This window comes from Heptranchias perlo, chromosome 43, assembly GCF_035084215.1.
Source record: "Heptranchias perlo isolate sHepPer1 chromosome 43, sHepPer1.hap1, whole genome shotgun sequence".
NCBI lineage: Eukaryota > Metazoa > Chordata > Chondrichthyes > Hexanchiformes > Hexanchidae > Heptranchias > Heptranchias perlo.
In genome coordinates this window covers 10,200,182-10,224,432 of record NC_090367.1, presented here as the reverse complement: position 1 = coordinate 10,224,432, position 24,251 = coordinate 10,200,182, and the positions used below count along the sequence as shown (strand labels likewise).

Genomic DNA, 24,251 nt, shown 5'->3' with positions numbered 1-24,251 from the left:
GGCGGCCGTGCCTTCAGCTCCCTGGGCCCTAAGCTCTGGAATTCCCTCCCTAAACCTCTCCGCTTCTCTCTCCTCCTTTAAGACGCTCCTTAAAACTTCCCTCTTTGACCAAGCTTTTGGTCACCTGTCCTAATATCTCCTTATGTGGCTCAGTGTCAAATTTTGTTTGATTTACGCTCCTTGGGACGTTTTACTACATTAAAGGCGCTATATAAATGCAAGTTGTGATTGTTGAAAGGGAATTGCTGCTGTTTTGGTGTTTTTCAGAATCTACGGAATTTAATCGAGGTATATAAAATTATGAGGGGCCCAGATAGAGTGAAAGGACCTATTTCCCTTAGCAGAGAGGTCAATGACCAAGGGACATAGTAATTGGTGGAAGGATTAGAGGGGAGCTGAGGAGAAATTTTTTCACCCTGGGGGGGGGGGTCTGGAACTCACTGCCTGAAAGGGTGGTCGAGGCAGAAATCCTCATCGCATTTAAAAAGTACTTGGATGTGCACCTGAAGTGCCGTAACCCACAGGGCTACGGACCAAGAGCTGGAAAGTGGGATTAGGCTGGATAGCTCGTTTTCGGCCAGCACAGACACGATGGGCCGAATGGCCTCCTTCTGTGCCGTAAATTTCTATGATTCTACGGTAACCGAGGGTTTGTTGCATGAAATCCATGATGGAAATGGTGATGTAATTTTACGGGGCAAAATCGTACCCTTCAGGTCCCAAAACTGAAGGAATATGTGAGTTTTATAATCACATTCAGCTGTATTGTTTTGAAACTTGGGAATTTCTGTTCCGGAAGATATTTTTGCTTTTCATACATGGTTCCTGTCCTTCTCATTTCTGCTTTTTCCTTCCTTTCCTCCCAGTTGTTAGATCAACCCATAGATTAATCCAAATTATATAGGTTCAGATGCTAGAGATAAATCAACTTGTTGGTTTTATGAATATCGACGGGAAGTACGAGTAAGTTATACGTCTGTATACTTACAGGTAGGATAACCATCGTGGTCTATGAATTACTAACCAATCCAGGCATGTTCTCAGCATGGAATACCAAAGAATTACTGAAAATGAGCCTATTTATACACCGAGATTGACAATGTCAGGTGACTTGCTCTAGATCTATCATAGGAACAGGAGGAGGCCTTTCAGCCCCTCGAGCCTGTTCCGCCATTCAATGAGATCATGGCTGGTCTGTAACCTAACTACATCCACCCTCCTGGGCTCCATATCCCTTAATGCCCTTGGCTAGCAACAATCTATCGATCTCAGATTTAAAATTATTGATTGAGCTAGAATCTACTGCTTTTTGTGGGAGAGAGTTCCTCACTTCCACCGCCCTTTATGTGAAGAAGTGTTTCTTAACTTCCCTCCTGAATGGCCTGACTCTGATTTTAAGGTGATGTCCCCCTGTCCTAGACTCCCCCACCAGGGGAAAAAGTTTCTCTCTATCGACCCTATCAATTCCTTTCAAAATCCTAAAAACCTTAATCAGATCACCCCTTAACCTTCTATATTCCAGGGAATTGGGGTTGTATTCTCTAGAGTTTCGAAGGTTAAGGGGTGATCTGATCGAAGTTTACAAGATATTAAGAGGAACGGATAGGGTGGATAGAGAGAAACTATTTCCGCTGGTTGGGGATTCTAGGAGTAGGGGGCACAGTCTAAAAATTAGAGCCAGACCTTTCAGGAGCGAGATTAGAAAACATTTCTACACACAAAGGGTGGTAGAAGTTTGGAACTCTCTTCCGCAAATGGCAATTGATACTAGCTCAATTGCTAAATTTAAATCTGAGATAGATAGCTTTTTGGCAACCAAAGATATTAAGGGATATGGGCCAAAGGCAGGTATATGGAGTTAGATCACAGATCAGCCCTGATCTTATCAAATGGCGGAGCAGGTACGAGGGGCTGAATGGCCTACTCCTGTTCCAATGTTCCTATGTTCCTATGAATACAAGCCTAGTTTGTATAATCTCTCCTCAATCTAACCCTTGCATCCCTGGTCACATTCTGGTGAATCTGCACTGTCCTCTTTCCAAGGCCAATCGATCCTTTCTAGGGTGCGGTGCCCAGAACTGTACACAGTGCTCCAGATGTGGTCTAACCAGGGCTTTATGTAGCTGACGCAAAACTTCTTCCCCTTTATAGTCCAGCCCTCTCGTTAAAAGACTAACATCCTTTTAGATTATTTTTTGTACCTGACGAGGGTCATTTTAGTGATCTTTATGTGTCGTATGTTACTACCCGAGCTGAAGGCACTGGTGCAGTACATGCCCTCCGTTCTCACTGGAATGTGGGTTTCATTTATGTAGAAGGCAGCGCAATTTTACACGCTTATAAACATCACACCTTAACAGAAAGATAACCGTTGAAATCGCAACGTGTTGGCTCCAAACTAGCTATAATTCTTACACAAGCCCTCTGATGCTTCTTAAGTTGCATTAACCTGACACCTCCAGCTTACTCAGCATATCCCTGCGGAATCCTAACGGGCTAATCTAAACCAAGTGTTAGCCTCTATCACGCAGAATACATTCTTATAATACAAAGATATTAACACTAGCTTCTGCATTGGTAATCTGTTCTTCCTGCCTTTTCCTCCCCTCATCCCACTCCCCTTTGCACCTCAGTCTTCATTTCCCCTCCTTTTTCCCCTTTCCCCCCCTCACCTTCATGGAGGACGAAATGCCACACAGACACATTTCTTTAAATGTTGGCGAGAGCGATTTGGTGGGATGCCAAACCCTGTGGCGATGCGTTGAGAATTATTGGCTGGCGATGAATAAAATGCAGGCACGTTGCCAGACAAAATGGTGAGAGAATTTGACGCCTGAATTAAAATGCTGCCATGGGTCCAAAATATCCCTCTAACCTCTCTTGCGAACCATGATGCTTATGACAGGCAGGTACCCACACTGTCGATTCAAACCATCTGCCAACCTTGAATTGCTCCCGAGTGAATGAATGAACGTTAGATGTAACTTTTCTTCTTCCTCTTTCCCCCTGAGTTCGAAGTGTGTGACTCGACTGTTGCATGTTGGCGGAGTTCTGCTATTCAGGAGACTTGTGAGCAAAATTGAAGCCCCTGGGATTAAAGGGGCAGCGCCAGCGTGGATACGAAATTGGCTAAGGGGCAGGAAGCAGAGAGTGGTGGTGAACGGTTGTTTTTCAGACTGGAGGGAGGTAGACAGTGGTGTTCCCCAGGGGTCAGTATTAGCACCACTGCTCTTTTTGATGTATATTTGATGGCCTTGGGTATAGAGGGTAGAATTTCAAAGTTTGCAGATGACACGAAGCTCAGAAAGTAGTAAACAATGTGGAGGATAGTAACAGACTTCAGGAGGACACAGACAGACTGGTGAAATGGGCAGACACCTGGCAGATGAAATTTAAAACCGAGAAATGTGAAGTGATGCATTTTGGTAAGACGAATGAGGAGAGGCAAAATAAACTAAATGGTACAATTTTAAAGGGGATGCAGGAACAGAGAGACCTGGGGGTGTATGTACACAAATCTTTGAAGGTGGCTGTAAAAAAAGCATATGGGATCCTGGGCTTTATTAATAGAGGCATAGAGTACAAAAGCAAGGAAGTTATGCTAAACCTTTATAAATCACTGGTTAGGCCTCAGCTGGAGTATTGTGTCCAATTCTGAGCACCGCACTTTAGGAAGGATGTCAAGGCCTTGGAGAGGGTGCAGAGGAGATTTACTAGAATGGGACCAGGGATGAGGGACTTCAGTTATGTGGAGAGACTGGAGAAGCTGGGATTGTTCTCCTTTGAGCAGAGAAGGTTAAGGGGAGATTTAACAGAGGGGTTCAAAATCATGATGGATTTTGATAGAGTAAATAAGGAGAAACTGTTTCCAGTGGCAGGAGGGTCGGTGACCAGAGGACACAGATTTAAGGTAATTTAAGGCAAAGAGCCAGAGGTGAGATGAGGAGAATTTTCTTTACGCAGCGAGTTATTACGATCTGGAACACATGGCTTTCAAGAAATGTCGGAAGCAGATTCAATAACTTTCAAAAGGGAATGGGATAAATACTTGAAGGGGAGAAAATTGCAGGGGCGAAAGAGTGGGACTAGTTGGACTAGCGGAATGGCCACCTTCTGTGTTGTAAGAGTCCATGATTCTATGGACTGATCGATCTGTAGTTACCTGGTTTCTCCCTCCCTCCCTTCTTAAATAATGGAGTGACATTTGCAATTTTCCAATCCAAGGGTACAATTCCTGAATCTAGAGAGCTTTGGATAATTATGGTCAGTGCATCTGCAATCTCACCTATTTCTTTCAGTACCCTGGGGTGGAGACAGTCAGGTCCTAGAGATTTGTCTACCTTAAGTCCCATTATTTTCTGTATTACCTTTTCTCTTACTTATTAAATTCACTGCGTTCCACCCCATGACTTATCTTTAGGTTCTCTTTTCGCGCTGGCATTTTGTCCTCTTCCTCCACTGTGAAAACAGACACAAGGTCCTCATTTAACAAGTCTGCCATTTCCTTATGATCCATTATAGCCTCACCTGCATCAGTCTTTAATGGGCCCACATTCCCCCTTACCCTTCTCTTTCTCTTAATACCTTCATAAAAACTTCTACTGTTCGCTTTGATAGCCCGTACAAGTTTATTTCGCTCTCCCTTTTTGCTTTCTTTGTCTCCCCTTGTTGCTTTTGATAGCTGTCCCAGTCCGCTGGATTTCCACTTTGCCCTGCATTTGTGCAAACCTTTTCTTCTAGCTTGCTACTGTCTCTTACCTCATTTGTTGCTTATCTGCACAAGTGGAGCTAATGCCTTAAGGGGTATGTACTGGTTTTGTATTGTATGAAAAACTTCTTTGAATGCTTCCCACTGTTTGTCTGTCGGTTTACCCATTAACAGGTCAAACCAGTTTTCTGCGGTCAATTCATTTCTCATCCTCCTCGAAGTTTGCCGTAGTTATGTTTAAAACCTTGGTTTGTGACTCTCCCATCTCCCTCTCGAACCTAATTTCAAATTCAGTCATATTATGGTCACTATTGACAAGATGTTTCCTTACTATCACTTTCAACTGTCTCCCCAATCCCAAAATCCTGTGTCCCCACATCCCAAAATCCTGCACCCCCATATCCCGAAATCCCATGTCCCCACATCCCAAAATCCTGTGTCCCCTAATCCCGAAATCCCGTGTCCCCATATCCCGAAATCCCGTGTCCCCATATCACGAAATCCCATGTCCCCATATCCCGAAATCCTGCGCCCCCTAATCCAGAAATTTCGCGCCCCCAATCCTGAAATCCTGTGCCCTGCGGAAGGACTTTCTTGGATCTAAATTCTCCACTCTGGGAAAATGTTAAATATGGAAGAGCTCCCCCCTCTCCTTAATCTGTTCCAGAGAGTAAGGTCCGTGTGGACAATCCTTCCTCATAACCCAGCCCCCTGAGTTCAGGAATCAGCCCCATATCCACCCTCTGGATTCCCTCTGCATTTTTCCTGTAACACCAAACCAAACTGAACACCAGATCTGGTATTCCCTCCAGGTGTGGCCTCACCAAGGCCAGATATAACTCTTGACGTCACTTCCTTAGACTTACAACTGACCCCCTTAGCGAAACCTCCCAATATTCCCCACCTGGGAGCAGTGAACTTGGGAGGAGTAGCTTCACCTGAACCCACCGATCTCTTTTCAGCTCCGCTCCCTCAGACACATCCTCAATTGATGTATAATCTAGATTCTCGCTTCTACTCTCAGGATTTGACATTTGCCCATGTTAAATGCCATCTGCCCTTTGACCTATCCTGTTCAAGTTCCTTAGTTACCGTTGTTGGCTGCGACACCCAATTTAGTGTCGTCCACAAATTTAAACACTTTGCACAGCATTCCCTCTCGTAAGTCATTTATTTTATTATTCGTTCATGGGATGTGGGCGTCGCTGGCAAAGCCGGCATTTATTGCCCATCCCTAATTGCCCCTTGAGAAGGTGGTGGTGAGCCGCCTTCTTGAACCGCTGCAGTCCGTGTGGTGAAGGTTCTCCCACAGCGCTGTTAGGGAGGGAGTTCCAGGATTTTGACCCAGCGACGAGGAAGGAACGGCCGATATATTTCCAAGTCGGGATGGTGTGTGACTTGGAGGGGAACGTGCAGGTGGTGTTGTTCCCATGCGCCTGCTGCCCTTGTCCTTCTAGGTGGTAGAGGTCGCGGGTTTGGGAGGTGCTGTCGAAGAAGCCTTGGCGAGTTGCTGCAGTGCATCCTGTGGATGGTACACACTGCAGCCACTGTGCGCCGGTGGTGAAGGGAGTGAATGTTTAAGGTGGTGGATGGGGTGCCGATCAAGCGGGCTGCTTTGTCCTGGATGGTGTCGAGCTTCTTGAGTGTTGTTGGAGCTGCACTCATCCAGGCAAGTGGAGAGTATTCCATCACACTCCTGACTTGTGCCTTGTAGATGGTGGAAAGGCTTTGGGGAGTCAGGAGGTGAGTCACTCGCCGCAGAATACCCAGCCTTTGACCATTTTATAAAAATGATAAAGAATGACACCAAGGCTGACCCCTTTGGGACTCTCGAGCAACTGGTTTCCACTCTGGCCTCTCTTCCCACCACCATCATTCTCCGTTGTCTGCCATTCAGCAACGCTAGGTTAATGCTTTGCCACCTATCCCACCTGGTGAATCAGTCTCTTACATGTGACGGGCACGGTAGTGTAGTGGTTATCTTACTGGACTAGTGATCGAGAGGCATGGGCTAGTGATCTCGAGAATGTGAGTTCAAATCCCATTGCGGGCAGTTTGAGTATTTGAATTCAGTTTAAAACATCTGGAAATAAAAAGTTGTTCCCAGTAACAGTGACCATTGTCGTAAAAGCTCATCTGGTTCACTGATGTCCTTCGGTGAAGGAAGCCTGCCGTCCTAACCTGGTCTTGGCATATATGTGACTCCAGTCCCCTAGCAACGTGGCTGACTGTCATCAGGACAACCAGGGATGGGCAGTAAATGCCGGCCGATGCTCACATCCCCAGAAAGAATTTTTTAAAAAAACAGTGCTGAATGCTATACTGATCCAGGTGGGTCACTCACTGCTCACTCTGACCCAGGTAGGTCACTCACTGCTCACTCTGACCCAGGTAGGTCACTCACTGCTCACTCTGACCCAGGTGGGTCACTCACTGCTCACTCTGACCCAGGTGGGTCACTCACTGCTCACTCTGACCCAGGTGGGTCACTCACTGCTCACTCTGACCCAGGTGGGTCACTCACTGCTCACTCTGACCCAGGTGGGTCACTCACTGCTCACTCTGACCCAGTTGGGTCACTCACTGCTCACTCTGACCCAGTTGGGTCACTCACTGCTCACTCTGACCCAGGTGGGTCACTCACTGCTCACTCTGACCCAGGTGGGACACTCACTGCCCACTCTGACCCAGGTAGGTCACTCACTGGCCCACTCTGACCCAGGTAGGTCACTCACTGGCCCACTCTGACCCAGGTGGGTCACTCACTGCTCACTCTGACCCAGGTAGGTCACTCACTGCTCACTCTGACCCAGGTGGGTCGCTCACCGCCCATAATTTGAGGATATCATCCCTTGTGCCCTTTTTAACTCATGTTTGCAACTCACCAATCCATCAGGACATTTACCTGATTTCCAACAGCTGTCACAGTCTGCCTGTGAACCCAGGGTCTTCCCTTACCCTGGGCCACAGGCTACGCTGCCCCTCCACCCAGATGCAGCTCACCAAATGCACAGTCTGGCCATATCCTCAGGCCATGAGTGGTGCCATGGTGATTCACAAACCCTCTTTAGTTGGTGGCATTGAAAGCAGTGTAGATGAAAACATAAAATTACAAAGCGATATTGATAGATTAGGTGAATGGGCAAAACTGTGGCAAATGGAATTCAATGTAGACAAATGTGAGGTCATCCACTTTGGATCAAAAAAGGATAGAACAGGGTACTTTCTAAATGGTGAAAAGTTAAAAACAGTGGATGTCCAAAGGGACTTAGGGGTTCAGGTACATGGATCATTGAAGTGTCATGAACAGGTGCAGAAAATAATCAATAAGGCTAATGGAATGCTGGCCTTTATATCTAGAGGACTAGAGTACAAGGGGGCAGAAGTTATGCTGCAGCTATACAAAACCCTGGTTAGACCGCACCTGGAGTACTGTGAGCAGTTCTGGGCACCGCACCTTCGGAAGGACATATTGGCCTTGGAGGGAGTGCAGCGTAGGTTTACTAGAATGATACCCGGACTTCAAGGGTAAAGTTACGAGGAGAGATTACACAAATTGGGGTTGTATTCTCTAGAGTTTCGAAGGTTACGGGGTGATCTGATCGAAGTTTATAAGATATTAAGGGGAACGGATAGGGTGGATAGAGAGAAACTATTTCCGCTGGTTGGGGATTCTAGGAGTAGGGGGCACAGTCTAAAAATTAGAGCCAGACCTTTCAGGAGCGAGATTAGAAAACATTTCTGCACACAAAGGGTAGTAGAAGTTTGGAACTCTCTTCCGCAAACGGCAATTGATACGAGCTCAATTGCTAAATTTAAATGTGAGATAGATAGCTTTTTGGCAACCAAAGGTATTAAGGGATATGGGCCAAAGGCAGGTATATGGAGTTAGATCACAGATCAGCCATGATCTTATCAAATGGCGGTGCAGGCACGAGGGGCTGAATGGCCGACTCCTGTTCCTATGTTCCCAAGTGTTAGCCTGTCATATCCACTCCTCACTGTGTGGTGCCAGAAGTGAACTCCATGATACAGTTGTGCTGTTTTCTGTACCTGATTTTCGCCACTGGGTGGTGGTGTGCTGCAAACAAACAGCAAAATCTGTAACGTGCAAAAACAGAAAACACTGGAAATAAGGAGCAGGACAGTGGAGGAAAATGACGGGTTTCAGAGGGAGTTCCTTCATCACCAGAACCGGGCTGGTGGCTGGGCGGGAAGATATAACAAAAAGTGGGTGGGTTAAGAGAAAGATGGAAATATGTCAGAGAACTTCGCCCTCCCCCTCTCCTCCTCCTCACCCTCGCCCTCCTCTCCCCTCCTCCTCGCCCTCCCCCTCCTCCTCACCCTCGACCTCGCCCTCCCCTTACCTCCTCCTCGCCCTCCTCACCCTCGCCCTCCCCTTCTCCTCACCCCCACCCTCCCAACTTCCTCTCCTCCCCTCACCTTTCCCTCCCTCTCGCCTTCCTCTTCCATTCCTCCTCCACCTCCTCGCCCTCCCCCTCGCCGACCCACGCCCTCGCCCTCCCTTCCCCTCCTCCTCGCCCTCCCTTCCCCTCCTCCTCACCCTCGACCTCGCCCTCCCGTCCCTCCTCCTCGCCCTCCCGTCCCTCCTCCTCGCCCTCCCGTCCCTCCTCCTCGCCCTCCCGTCCCTCCTCCTCGCCCTCCCGTCCCTCCTCCTCGCCCTCCCTTCCCCTCCTCCTCGCCCTCCCTTCCCCTCCTCCTCGCCCTCCCTTCCCCTCCTCCTCGCCCTCCCTTCCCCTCCTCCTCACCCTCCCTTCCCCTCCTCCTCGCCCTCCCTTCCCCTCCTCCTCACCCTCCCTTCCCCTCCTCCCCTCCCTTCTCCTCGCCCTGCCTTCCCCTCCTCCTCGCCCTCCCCTCCCCTCCTCCTCGCCCTCCCCTCCCCTCCTCCTCGCCCTCCCCTCCCCTCCTCCTCGCCCTCCCCTCCCCTCCTCCTCGCCCTCCCCTCCCCTCCTCCTCGCTCTCCCCTCCCCTCCTCCTCGCCCTCCCCTCCCCTCCTCCTCGCCCTCCCCTCCTCCTCACCCTCGACCACATCCCCGCCCACCCCTCCTCCTCCCCTCCCCTCACCCTCGCCTCGCCCTCCCCTCACCTTCCCCTCACTCTCGCCCTCTTCCATTCCTCCTCCACTCCTCCTCCTCGCCCTTGCCCACCTGCCCTCCCCCACGTCCTCCCCCACCTCCCCCATGCCTTCTCTCTCCTCCCCCATTCCGACCCCATGCCCTTCCCCAAGCCTTCCCCCCCCTCCCCCAAGCTGCACTGTCGGAGGTGCCGTCTTTCGGATGAGACGTTAAACCGAGGCCCCGTCTGCCCCTCTCAGGTGGACGTAAAAGATCCCACGGCCACTATTGGAAGAAGAGCAGGGGGGAGTTCTCCCCGGTGTCCTGGGGCCAATATTTATCCCTCAACCAACATCACTAAAAAAAACAGATGATCTGCTCATTATCTCATCGTTGTACGTGGGATCTTGCTGTGCGCAAATTGGCTGCCGCGTTTCCCGACATTACAACAGTGACTACATCTCAAATATACGTCATTGGACGTCCTGAGGTCGTGTAAGGTGCTATGTAAATGCTGGGGAGTAAAGCTTAGCTGGTTGTCCACCTATTTAGTGCCACTATTCCTGTGCACCAGCTCTGCAGAGGTCCGTGTCACCTGTCCGTTCCGTCACCTCCTGCCAACGAAGAAATGTCCACTCAATAAACCCGCCCTCTGAACTGCGCGTCTAATTAAAGTGGGAATCTCTCAGAGTTCACTGAGCTTCTGTTCTTCTGATTGGTGGCATCACTCCCCTGGAATCATGTTCTCCGCAACACCAGGCTTCGCATCCAGAAAGTGTTTGTAAACAGAATTCTTGACCTCAGCAGCCGCTGTTGGATCAATTGAGTATTTTCCATTTTTGCCAGTCTCGGGTTAGATCTAGGATAGAGTTCCAACCCCATGGACCTGCCCAACCATCCCCTGCACTCCAGGGTGATGCTTCCTTGTCTGGGTGGGTGAGATTGTCGAGTTTAGTGATAAATTAAGGGGTTTTGTAACTCCTTGAGGAAATGGGTTTGAAACTAGATGTTCACTTCACTTGGGATCCTTGTAACGCAGTTGACAGGGAGCAACTTCAGCAGCACCTTGCATTTATATAGCGCCTTTAATGCCCCAAGGCGCTTCACAGGAGCGATTATCAAACAAAATTTGACACCGAGCCACGTAAGGAGATATTAGGACAGGTGACCAAAGGCTCGGTCAAAGAGGTGGGTTTTAAGCAGAGTCTGAAAGGAAGCGGAGAGGTTTCGGGAGGGAATTCCAGAGCGCAGGGCCTCGACGACTGAAGACACAGCCGGCAACGGTGGGACGGAGGGAGTGGGGGATGGACAAGAGAATTGGAGGATCGCAGAGACTTCGCAGGGTTGTCGGGGCCGGAGGAGGTTACGGAGATAGTGGGGGCGGGGCGGGGCGGGGAGGGCCACGGAGGGATTTGAAAACAAGGATGAGAATTTTTATAATTGAGGCGTTGGTGGACTGGGAGCCAATGTCGGTCAGCGAGCGCAGGTGTGATGGGAGAACGGGACTTGGTCTTTGAGCAGAGACTTTGACGTTTCTCGGTGAGGTTGTGAGAGCGCAAAGATGTGATCTCATTGAATGGCGGCACAGGCTCGAGGGGCTGAGTGGCCTACTCCTGTGGCTATGTATCGGATCCCACAGAAACCTTTTTTTTTCCCTCTTCCCTCGTTTCAGGTGGGCTACGAGAATGCCGGCACGGTGGAATTTCTCATCGATAAACACGGCAAGTACTTTTTCATCGAGGTCAACTCCAGGCTTCAAGTGGAGCACACAGTCACTGAAGAAATTACTGAGTAAGTGGTTCATCGCTAATTAATGGTAATGGGGAAATCTGCAAGCATTTTAGGTGGAGTTAACGAGGTGATTGAATCGCCACGGGCCACTCGAGGAAATAGCTTCTGTGATCACTGTGCAACTACACGAACACTCTTGGCTGCTGGACGTCCCTCCTGGGGCATTCCTACATGTAACACTCTGCCGCCGAGGGCTTTCTTTCTTACCGCCCTCGTTTCTCTTTCGCTGTGTTTTTCAAGGATCGGGTGCTCGCTAGCAGGCAAAGCAGAGGCACACGCAAAAACAGGACTCTGTTTTAGGTGCTAAACATTTAATTATATTCTGTGAGGGTTTTTTTTAATTCGTTTTTAATTTTGCAAATGAATGCAGCTGCACAGTTCCACTGGCGCTAAATGGAGCTGTCTGTTTGATAGGTGTGTGCGTGCGTGCGTGTGTGTGTGCGTGTGTGTGTGTGCGTGCGTGTATGTTCGTGCATGCGTGTGTGTGCGTGTTTTCTCCTGTTCTGACTTACCAATCAGCTTGTCCAAATTTGCGTCGTGAAATGTGTTAATTTTTGCCACCAGTGAGTCACTTCTCTTAAAAGGTTTTGCCAACTCGGCTTGAGCGACGTTCTTTCCCTTTGTTTTAGGAGGGACTTCAGTGACCTGTCAAGAGACCGGAGAAGCTGGGGTTGGTCTCCTTAAGAGCAGAGACGGTTAAGGGGAGATTTAATCGAGGTGTTCAAAATTATCTGAGGTTCTGATAGAGTAGATAGGGAGAAACTGTTTCCAGTGGCGGGAGGGTCGGTAACCAGAGGACACAGATTTGAGATAATCGGCAAAAGAACCAGAGGGAGGAGATGAGGAGAATTTTTTTTAATGCAACGAAGCATTAAACCCTCTCAGGTGGATGTAAAAGATCCCACGGCCATTATTGGAAGAAGAGTAGGGGAGTTCTCCTGGTATCTCGGCCAACGTTCCGCACTCAACCAACTGGATGCACTGGTGTTTCACTCATTGCCAGCACGGGCTCGATGGGCCGAGTGGCCTCCTTCTGTGCTGTAACCATTCTACGATTTGCTATTTAGAATCATAGAAAGGTTGCAGCACGGAAGGAGGCCATCCGGCACATCGTGTCCTCGCCGGCTCTATGCAAAAGCAATCCAGCTAGTCCCACTCCCCCGCACTTTCCCCATAGCCCTGCAAATTTTTTCCTTTTGAATGCTTAACCAGTTCTCTTTTGAAGGTCATGATTGAATCTGCCTCCACCACCCCCTCGGGCAGCGCAATCCAGATCCTAACCACTCGCTGTGTAAAAAAAAGTTTTTCCCCATGTCACCTTTGGTTCTTTTGCCAATCACCTTAAATCTATGTCCTCTGGTTCTTGACCCTTCCGCCAATGGGAACAGTTTCTCTCTATCTACTCTGTCCAGACCCATCATGATTTTGAACACCTCTATCAAATCTCCTCACAACCTTCTCTGTTCCAAGGAGAACAACCCCAGCTTTTCCAGTCCATCCATGTAACTAAAGCCCCTCATCCCTGGAATAATTCAATTAAATCTCTTCTGCACCCTCTCTAAGGCCTTCACATCTTTCCTAAAGTGCGGTGCCCAGAACTGGACACAATACTCCAGTCGTGGCCGAACCAGTGTTTTATAAAGGTTCATCATAACTTCCTTGCTTTTATACTATACGCCTCTGTTTATAAAGCCTAGGATCCCATGTGCTTTTTTAACCACTTTCTCAACCTGCCGTGCCACCTTCAACGATTTGTGCACATATACCCCCAGATCTCTCTGTTCCTGTACCCCTTTTAGAGTTGTGCCCTCTAGTTTATATTGCTTCTCCTCGTTCTTCCTACCAAAATGTAACACTTCGCATTTTTCGCGTTAAATTTTATCTGCCACGTGTCCGCCCATGCCACCGGCCTGTCTATATCCTCTTGAAGTCTATCACTATCCTCCTCACTGTTCACTACCCGTCCAAGTTTTGTGTCATCTGCAGATTTTGAAATAGTGCCCTGTACACCCAAGTCCAAGTCATTAATATATATCAAGAAAAGCAGTGGTCCCAGCACCGACCCCTGGGGAACACCACTGTACACCTCCCTCCAGTCCGAAAAACAACTGTTCACCACTACTCTCTGTTTCCTGACCCTTAGCCAATTCTGTAGCAATGTTGCTACTGCCCCCTTTATTCCACGGGCTGCAATCTTGATGACAAGCCTACCATGCGGCACTTTATCAAACGCCTTTTGAAAGTCCATATACACAACATCAACTGCATTGCCCTGATCAACTCTCTGTGTTACCTCATCAAAAAACTCTATCTGTTTAGTTAAACACGATTTTTCTTTAACAATCTGTGGGATCTTATTTAGCCAAACATGGCAAATTAATGCCATGTTTGGCTACATAACTTGGAAGCACTGTGCAGTCATTCTGGGAAAGCTAAAAGGGTAAATCCTTGCTAACTGACAAATCCTGAGCACGGATAAAGGATCCAGGCAAAGCTGATAGGTACGATGTATTGAGCTGCGAGCTAATACTGGGGAGTTTGAGTCTTCAGATAAATGTAAGTTGTGTTTGGGAGGGATTTTGTACCCCTCTCAAGTGCCGATCAGCACTGCTGGAGAATTGAATGTTCTTCAGTCGAGCCCCTCTGTCCATGAGAGGAATTGACTCGAAGGGGGCACTGTCTCTTTGGGTTTTCACACTTCCAGGCACGGTTCCTTCTCCCCTCGATGGGGCGGCAGTGCTGGCGTGTAGCTAACACGGGGCCATGTGAGGTTGGCCAGGGAAGGAGAAGGGCAGAGCTTAGCATCTGATTGAATTGGCATGTAGGTCGTTTCTCACGGGAGTGCTGTGAAGATCGGCTGCATTGTTAACGTTATCAGACACATGGACGCACAAATATTCATTCCTTTCTTTCGGGCATCAAAAGAGCAACGATAAAAATGTCCTCTGGGAAATGGCGTTTAGTGATTCCTGTGACTGTTAAAAGGTCAACTATTTCTATTTAATTGATTCGCAGTCCTGATATAAACCTGTGCGCCGATCGCTGCCACTGCGTGTTGCCCCAATCTTCCCTTTGCAAACTGCTCTTTTTCGATGATGTCAGGTATCCCACGGCAGTGACGACATGATAGGGGCTGTGCGTTGGGGGCAGAATGACTTCTTTCTGATGTCACTGGGGGAGGTGGTTCTACACAAAGTGGCTGCCAAAGGCAGCGATGACGTTTCGAATGGGGCGGCAGGCAGTGACTCAGAGACGCTGGTTATGGGCGTCCCCCTTTACAACAGGTTAGGACGACGAAACAGTTCAGTAGAGTGTACTTCCCCTCTCATTTTGTGGCCGGGAAGGTTGGCTCACCAGTCACATAATACTTCAGCCCAGGTTTCCTGCATTTCTCGGAGATGCGAGTGGATTCACTCGAAGGTCCCTGGGTTAATAAAGCAAAGTTATCCTGAATGAAAACTATGCTTCCTTTTCGCCAGTTTCAATTCCGGTTAGCTTTCCTCCAGTTAAATATTGGGAAGACCGAAACCATTGCCTTCGGTCCCCGCCACAAACTCCGTTCCCTCGCCACCGACTCCATCCCTCTCCCCGGCCACTGTCTGAGGCTGAACCAGACCGTTCGCAACCTTGGCGTCCTATCTGACCCTGAGATGAACTTCCCACCCCATATCAGCTCCATCACCATGACCGCCCACTTCCACCTCTGTTACATCGCCCGTCTCCGCTCCTGCCTCAGCTCATCTGCTGCTGAAACCCTTATTCATGCCTTTGTTACCTCCAGACTCCACTATTCCAATGCTCTCCTGGCCCGGCCTCCCATCTTCCACCCTCCATAAACTTGAGTTCATCCAAAACTCTGCTGCCCCCCCGTATCCTAACTCGCACCAAGTCCCGTTCACCCAGCACCCCCTGCGCTCGCTGACCTACATTGGTTCCCGGTCCAGCAACGCCTCGATTTTAAAAGTCTCATCTTTGTTTTCAAATCCCTTCATGGCCCTCGCCCCCTCCCTATCTCTAACCTCCTCCAGCCCTACAACCCTCTGAGATCTCTGCGCTCCTCCAATTCTGGCCTCTTGTGCATCCCCGCTCTGGAAATCCCTCCCTAAACCTCTCTCTCCTCCTTTAAGATGCTCCTTAAAACCTACCTCTTTGACCAAGCTTTTGGTCACCTGTCGTAATATCTCCTTACGTGGCTCGGTGTCTAATTCTGTCTGACTACGCCCCTGTGAAGCGCCTTGGGACGTTTTACTACGTTAAAGGTGCTGTATAAATGCAAGTTCTTCTTTGCGAGAGGCGAACTCTTGTGCTGCAACATGGAGCGCGAGGAGATACTCGATCCAGTGATTACTCCACATGGTGACTTTCTGAATTCCGTTGTGATTTTGGGACAGAGGGTGGGACTGGTCGGGGAATGGTGCTGGAACGTTTCAAGAAAATACTCCATTGACGTGGACACAAGTTGAACAAAAAATTGTATTTGAACCATATACAATACTCCCAGGAATACTCCGTTTCATGGCTAGTTTAAACAGGGGTGTATTGGCAAAATTAGAAGCGCAGGGACATATCATACACAGTACAATTAAATAATTCCAAATGCAGAGCTTGGTTTAGAAAATTGTATAAATGTATTCATTGTAACTAAATATTACACAATTGCATCCTTGATATAGCCTCTCCCATGGTCTCGACCATAGATAAGGCCATCTCCAATCACCTCCTTCTATCTCGCACCACCCACTTCCCCCTTCAAACCCTACTTCCTTCTGTATCCGTCCCGGAAAAACCTCTCCCCCAACTCACTTACAACAGCACTTTCAGCTTCCCAACTATCTGGCCTTTGGTCCTCCATTCGCCATGATATTTCTGCAGCTGTCGCTCAGCTCAACCACTCCTTCACCTTTGATGCCCTTGTCCCCAGTAAAACCTTCACTCTGTCCGACTCTGGCCGTTTCCCCCTAGTACGGCCCCCATCTTCGCTCCCTCAAGTCCAACGGGGGAAGACTTGAGTGTATCTGGGGCATAGTTGGTTTAGCCATCTATCACCGGATTTGACTGGCCTACATCAAGCGCTCTCGGGCATCACTACCCTCTGCCAAAACCCACCCAGCATGATCCCCCACTTCGTTTCTCCTCTCCCCTGCCCCCTCCACCCTCAGAAAGGTGAGAGAGAGAAAAACCAGGAAATTAGTCTGACGTCTGTTGTGGGGAAATTATTGGAATCTATAATTAAGGACAGAGTGACTGAGCACTTAGAGAAATTTGAGCTGATTAGAGAGAACCAACATGGATTTGTAATGGATAGGTCATGTCTAATGAACCCAATTGAATTTTTTGAGGAAGTAACTAAAGTAGTAGATAGGAGAATGTCTACGGATGTAGTTTATAGGGACTTCCAGAAGGCATTCGATAAGGTTCCACATAAGAGACTGTTAGCTAAAATTAAATCTCATGGAATTGAAGGCAAGTTATTGACATGGTTAGGAGATTTGTTAGGCGGTAGACGACAGAGAGTAAGACTAATGGATATGTACTCAGATTGGAAGGAAGTGACTAGTGGTGTCCCACAGGGATCTGCGCTGGGGTCTCAACTATTCTCTATATTTATTAATGACTTAGATAACGTAATAGAGAGTGAAATATCCAAGTTTGCCGATGACACAAAGATTGGTGGCATAGTAAGTGGTGCAGACAGGAGCATAAAATTACAGAGACATTGATAGATTAGGTGAGAGGGCAAAACTGTGGCAGATGGATTTCGATGCAGGTAAGTGTGAGATCATCCATTTTGGATCAAAAAATGATCGATCCGAGTATTTTTGAAATGGTGAAAAGCCGGGAACAGTGGAGGTCGAAAGAGATTTAGGGGTCCATGTACACAGATCATTAAAATGTTGTGTCAGATACAAAATATAATTAAAAAGGCTAATGGAATGTTAGACTTTATAACTAGAGGGCTAGAATATAATGGGGAGGAAGTTTTGCTACAGCTATACAAAGCCCTGGTTAGACCACATCTGGAGCACTGTGTACAGTTCTGGGCACCACACCCTAGAAAGGATAGGTTGGCCTTGGAAGGAGTTCGGTGCAGATTTACCCGGGCACCAAGGGTCAGATTATGAGGAGAGATTAAATAAACTAGGCTTGTATTCCCTGGAATATAGAAGGTTAAGGGATGATTTGATTGAGGTTTTTAGGATTTTGAAAGGAATTGATAGGGTCGATGGAGAGAAACTTTTTCTGCTGGTGGGGAGAGTCTCAGACAAGGGGGACATCACCTTAAAATCAGAGCCAGGCCATTCAGGAGAGAAGTTAGGAAGCAGTTCTTCACGCAAAGGGCGGTAGAAGTGAGGAACTCTCTCCCGCAGAAAGCAGTAGATGCCAGCTCAATTAATCATTTTAAATCGGAGATCGATAGATTGTTGCTGGCCGAGGGTATTAAGGGATATGGAGCCAAGGCGGGTGGATGGAGTTGGGATACAGATCAGCCCTGATCTCACTGAATGGCAGAACAGGCTCGAGGGGCTGAAAGGCCTCCTCCTGTTCCTATGTTCCCTCACCTCCAACAAGTGCGAGGAGCTCATGGACTTCATTGCCACTAAGATTGAGACTGTCCGTTCAGCTGCCTCTCCCCATTAACACCGCCCCCCACCCCCCCCCGACTTTACCTTGCCCACCAAGTCAATCCTCCCTAAGTTCCCCCTTGCCCGAGCCCTGAACCTGCATCTTCCTCTAGTTTCTCTCCTCTCTCTCCTCATTTAAGCTGTTAGAACCATATAGAATCAGAATCGTACAGCACAGAAGGCGGCCATTTGGCCCATTGTGTCTGTACCTGCTAAGCTATCCAATTAGTCCCACTCCCTGGCTCTTTTCCCATAGTCCTGCAATCTTTTCCTTTTTAAGTATTTATCCAATTCCCTTTCGAAAGTTATTATTGAATCTGCTTCCACCGCCCTTTCAGGCAGCGCATTCCAGATCATAACAACTCGCTGAGTAAAAAAATTTCTCCTCTTCTCCTCCATGGCTTTTTTTGCCAATTATCTTAAATCTGTGCCCTCTGGTCACCGACCCTCCTGCCACTGGAAACAGTTTCTCCCCATCTACTCTATCAAAACCACACATAATTTTGAACACCTCGATTAAATCTCTCCTCAACCCTGTCGATGAGACCCATCTCTTGCTCTCTCGTCCCTATTCTCACTAAACCGCTGACCATCCAACTTCCCTTCCTGGCCCCCATGTTACCTGATACTGTAAAAGGTTCCCTCTTCTCTGGCACTGTCCTTCCCTCCCCTTCAAATCTGCTGTCATCACCCATCTTCTCAAAAAACCCACCCTAGACCCTTCAGTCCTTGTAAACTACCGCCCCCTCTCCAACCTCCCTTTCCTCTTCAAAGTCCTCGCACGTGTTGTCACCTCCCAAATCCGTGCTCATCTTTCCCGCAACTCCATGTTTGATCCCCTTCAATCAGGTTTCCGCCCTGTCACAGCACTGAAACGGCCCTTATCAAAGTCACAAATGGCATCCTGTGTGACTGTGACCGTGGTAAACTCTCCCTCCTCATCCTTCTTGACCTGCCTGCTGCCTTTGACTCAGTTGACCACACCATCCTCCTCCAACGCCTCTCCTCCGTTGTGAAACGCAGTGGGACTGCGCTCGCTTGGTTCCACTCTGAGGTGGTTAGATACCACATCTTCAGCGAAAACACCCAGCTCTACCTCTCCACCACCTCTTTCGACCCCTCCACCATCTCTCTATTGTCAATCTGCTTGTCCGCCATCCAGGCCTGGATCAGACGCAGTTTCTTCCAATTAAACATTGAGACGACCGAAGCCACAAACCCTGTCAGCTCATCATTGATTGCATCCTCCTGAGTGTGTCTCAGTTTGAACCCAGACCGTTCGCAACTCAGCGTCCTTAGCTGAGTTTCCAACCCGTCATGTTTAAATCCCTTCATGGGCTCGCACCTCCCTATCCCTGCAACCTCCTCCAGCCCTACAACCCTCTGCGTTTCTCCAACTCTCATCGCCCACTCCCTTCGTCACACCATTGGCGGTCGAGCCTTCAGCTGCCTAGACCCTAAGTTCTGGAATTCCCTCCCTAAACCTCTCTGTCTCTCTACCTTGCTCTCCTCCTTTAAGATGCTCCTTAAAACCTACCTCTTTGACCAAGAAGGTAGAAGGGATATTTGATAGAGGTGTTCAAAATCATGAACGTTTTTGACAGAGTAAATAAGGAGAAACTGTTTCCAGTGGCAGTAGGGTCGGTAACCAGAGGACACAGATTTAAGGTGATTGGCAAAAGAACCAGAGGCGACATGAGGAAACATTTTTTTACTCAGCGAGTTGTGATGATCTGGAATGCGCTGCCTGATAGGGCGGTGGAAGCAGATCCAATAGTAACTTTCGAAAGGGAATTGGACAAATACTTGAGGGGAAAAAGTGGGGAAAAAGCAGGGGAGTGGGACTAATTGGAGAGCTCTTCCAAAGAGCCGGCACAGACACGATGGGCCGAATGGCCTCCTCCTGTGCTGGACCTGCTACGAAAGGCTAAGCTTCTGATCACCTGTCCTGACACACCCTTATGTGGCTCGGTGACAAACTCGGTTTGATAATCGCCCCTGTGAAGCCCCTTGGGACGTTTTGCTATGTTAAAGACGCTATATGAATGCGACTCGCTGTTGTTGCATTAATGGCCCAGGTTCCTTTGGGCAGTTATGACGAGCATCACCAATTATTGCAGTCATAAATAAGCAATTCTTTTTCCTCGGAAGAGCAAGTTTATATCCTTTCAGACAAGGGATTTCCACTCGTCCCTTACCATGATCGGCTGGCAAGGGTCGGGATATAGTGGAATAATTTCGACAACAAGAGCAGATAGTGCTGTTAAGTCCACAGCATACAGTGTTCTCTGATATTTACTGTCCCCTGTGGGGTTTTATTTTTGCCCTGTGCTGCAAGAATGGCAAACAATTGAGCGCGCGTGCTTTATCGAACTGGAATGAAACGACTGGTTGGCGCCAACATGCTTTTTACTAGAGATTAAAGAGGTACTTTTCAGCTGGTGTTCCTGGGCTGTAGCTTTTGCTTCCAATGCCCCATAACTCGTGTTGTACATCTCAGCAGCTCGTGTGGTAGACTTACGGGGCGGGGGGGGCATCGATTTTGCAGTGACTCTGAGCGCAGAGACGATTCGAAGAAGGACATTTGCGGATTATGCCCAAACCCTGGATCCATTCAGAAGACTGCACGTCCTCCGCATGTAGCTCCGACTCCCCCCTGACTTGTGAAGCAGCAAAGGAAATGAGCCACAGAGCACTCCAGTACACCAGCATGAACTTGCAACCCACCCGGTTCCTAATCGAGGCCCAACTCATTTGTTTGTAAATCCAGGTCTTTTGGGTGAGTGGTGAACACCTCTACCAGCTGAATAGTTTGTCCAGAAATGTCTGATAATGGCTGAGGTCTTTAAGGTTATTAATGGGGTTCGATAGGGTAGACGTAGAGAAGATGCTTCCACTTGCGGGGGAGACCAAAACGAGGGGCCATAAATATAAGATAGTCACCAATAAATCCAATAGGGAATTCAGGAGAAACTTCTTTACCCAGAGAGTGGTGAGAATGTGGAACTCACTACCACAAGGAGTAGATGAGGTGAATAGCATTGATACATTTAAGATAAACACATGAGGGAGAAAGGAATAGAAGGATAGGCTGATAGGGTGAGATGAAGTAGGGAGGGAGGAGTCTCGTATGGAGCATAAGCACCAGCATGGCCCAGTTGGGCCGAACGGCCTGTTTCTGTGCTATAAATTCTGTGTAATTGTATGAAACCATCAATAGCATTTCCTTTGAAGACACTTCTGGCCAGCGCAGCACTTAGACCATCGCTGGCAATTGCTCGACAAATTCTGGACCATCGAATCCCTGACTATCAAGACATTGAGCTAAGCTCCCTGATAGCTTGTTGATTTCTGATGAGGAGTTTCCAAAAGGCCCGAGTACATGTAATGAGGGTCTTTCACCTTGTTAGTGTCACATCTAACATACCCTACTGCAACAACTTTGTTGCTGGAGGACGGTAGATTCGTCAATTAAAATGGATATTTTATCTTGAACTGTTTTAATTTGGTTGCAAATTTTTGTCTGACCCCTCGGCAATGCGATCATTGATTTCTGTTGGCCAGTGTAGACTCGGAACATAGGAACCTGTAGGAGGCCATTCAGCCCATCGAACCCTTTCCGCCATTCAATTAGACCATGGCTGACTGTCTAATTGCACCATTTGTCCCATTTACTTCCTGCAGTGCAGCTAGTCCATTCCTGGCCTGGTGGTAACCAATACAGAAAATCTCAGCGCTGGAACCTGGCTTGCTTTTTTGTGCGCAATTTTGTTTTTGCAAACATATGAAAAGGACGGGCACATAAATACCAGCTGGTCCCTCGAGCCTGTCCTGTACTGACATGGTGCGACTTCTGCTCATCGCCCCCTCTCCCCCCGACCCACCTCCCCCCGCCAACCAACAAGCCACACAGTCTCCGAACATAGCTGAAGAAAACCTCACTGTTACTTCCACATTGTTCAACTATCCCTTCCTCGAGTGTCTTTTTAGCTGCTCTGGGAGCTGCTTTTACTGTCTTCAGCTGAATTTGACATTTAACCCTTTCTCCTGCCATTTATTTTCTTTTAGCCTGTAAAAATATTTCTGCTTAACTGCGAATCGTCTTTATGCATCACCAGTTAGCCAATGTGCCTTTGTTTTTCCATGTGCCTTGCTTCGAACTCTAGAGACACTCATAGCTTCCTTTTGTATAAGGGTGCCTTTGAATGCGTGCCATTTCCATGTTGCTATTAGCCCCCTCGACTAGGGCCGCCCGATCGATCGTTCTCCAATAAGATCACCCGATTGGTGGTTCTCCAGTAGGACCCCCCCGCCAATCAATCGTTCTCCAATAGGACCACTCGATCAATCGTTCTCCAGTAGGACCACCCGATCAATCGTTCTCCAATAGGACCACTCGATCAATCGTTCTCCAATAGGACCACTCGATCAATCGTTCTCCAATAGGACCACTCGATCAATCGTTCTCCAGTAGGACCCCCCCCCCCAATCAATCGTTCTCCAATAGGACCACTCGATCAATCGTTCTCCAGTAGGACCACCCGATCAATCGTTCTCCAATAGGACCACCCGATCAATCGTTCTCCAATAGGACCACCCGATCAATCGTTCTCCAATAGGACCACCCGATCAATCGTTCTCGAAAAGGACCCCCCGATCAATTGTTCTCCAATAACACTCCCCGATCAATCGTTCTCCAATAGCACCCCCCCCCCCGATCAATCGTTCTCCAATAGGACCACTCGATCAATCTTTCTCCAATAGGACCACTCGATCAATCGTTCTCCAATAGGACCACTCGATCAATCATTCTCCAATAGGACCACCCGATCAATCGTTCTCGAAAAGGACCCCCCGATCAATTGTTCTCCAATAACACTCCCCGATCAATTGTTCTCCAGTAGGACCCCCCCCCGATCAATTGTTCTCCAATAGGACCACTCGATCAATCGTTCTCCAATAGGACCACCCGATCAATCGTTGTCGGAAAGGACCCCCCGATCAATTGTTCTCCAATAACACTCCCCGATCAATTGTTCTCCAGTAGGAACCCCCCCCCCGATCAATTGTTCTCCAGTAGGACCACTCGATCAATCGTTCTCCAATAGGACCACTCAATCAATCGTTCTCCAATAGGACCACTCGATCAATCGTTCTCCAATAGGACCACCCGATCAATCGTTCTTGAAAAGGACCCCCCGATCAATTGTTCTCCAATAACACTCACCGATCAATTGTTCTCCAATAGCTCCCCCCCCCACCCCCGATCAATTGTTCTCCAATAGGACCACTCGATCAATCGTTCTCCAATAGGACCACTCAATCAATCGTTCTCCAATAGGACCACCCGATCAATCGTTCTCCAATAGGACCACTCGATCAATCGTTCTCCAATAGGACCACTCGATCAATCGTTCTCCAATAGGACCACCCGATCAATCGTTCTCGAAAAGGACCCCCCGATCAATTGTTCTCCAATAGCACCCCCACCCCCCGATCAATTGTTCTCCAATAGGACCACTCGATCAATCGTTCTCCAATAGGACCACTCGATCAATCGTTCTCCAATAGGACCACCCGATCAATCGTTCTCCAATAGGACAACTCGATCAATCGTTCTCCAATAGGACCACCCGATCAATCGTTCTCGAAAAGGATCCCCCGATCAATTGTTCTCCAATAGGACCACTCGATCAATCGTTCTCCAATAGGACCACTCGATCAATCGTTCTCCAATAGGACCACTCAATCAATCGTTCTCCAATAGAACCACTCGATCAATTGTTCTCCAATAGAACCACCCGATCAATCGTTCTCCAATAGGACCACTCGATCAATCGTTCTCCAATAGGACCACTCAATCAATCGTTCTCCAATAGAACCACTCGATCAATTGTTCTCCAATAGAACCACCCGATCAATCGTTCTCCAATAGGACCACTCGATCAATTGTTCTCCAATAGGACCACTCAATCAATCGTTCTCCAATAGAACCACCCGATCAATCGTTCTCCAATAGGACCACTCGATCAATCGTTCTCCAATAGGACCACT

At 48.3% G+C, this 24,251-nt stretch overlaps 1 protein-coding gene across 3 annotated transcripts in view; it reads left to right on the top strand.

The window, feature by feature from the left end:
• Positions 1-24,251, top strand: part of LOC137306496 (pyruvate carboxylase, mitochondrial-like) — a 1,155,436-nt gene that overhangs the window by 208,927 nt on the left and 922,258 nt on the right. For all 3 annotated transcript variants that reach the window (XM_067975757.1, XM_067975758.1, XM_067975759.1), the window contains one exon: positions 11,456-11,574. In XM_067975757.1, the coding sequence (XP_067831858.1) occupies positions 11,456-11,574 (119 nt within the window). The remainder of the gene's footprint in view (positions 1-11,455; positions 11,575-24,251) is intronic.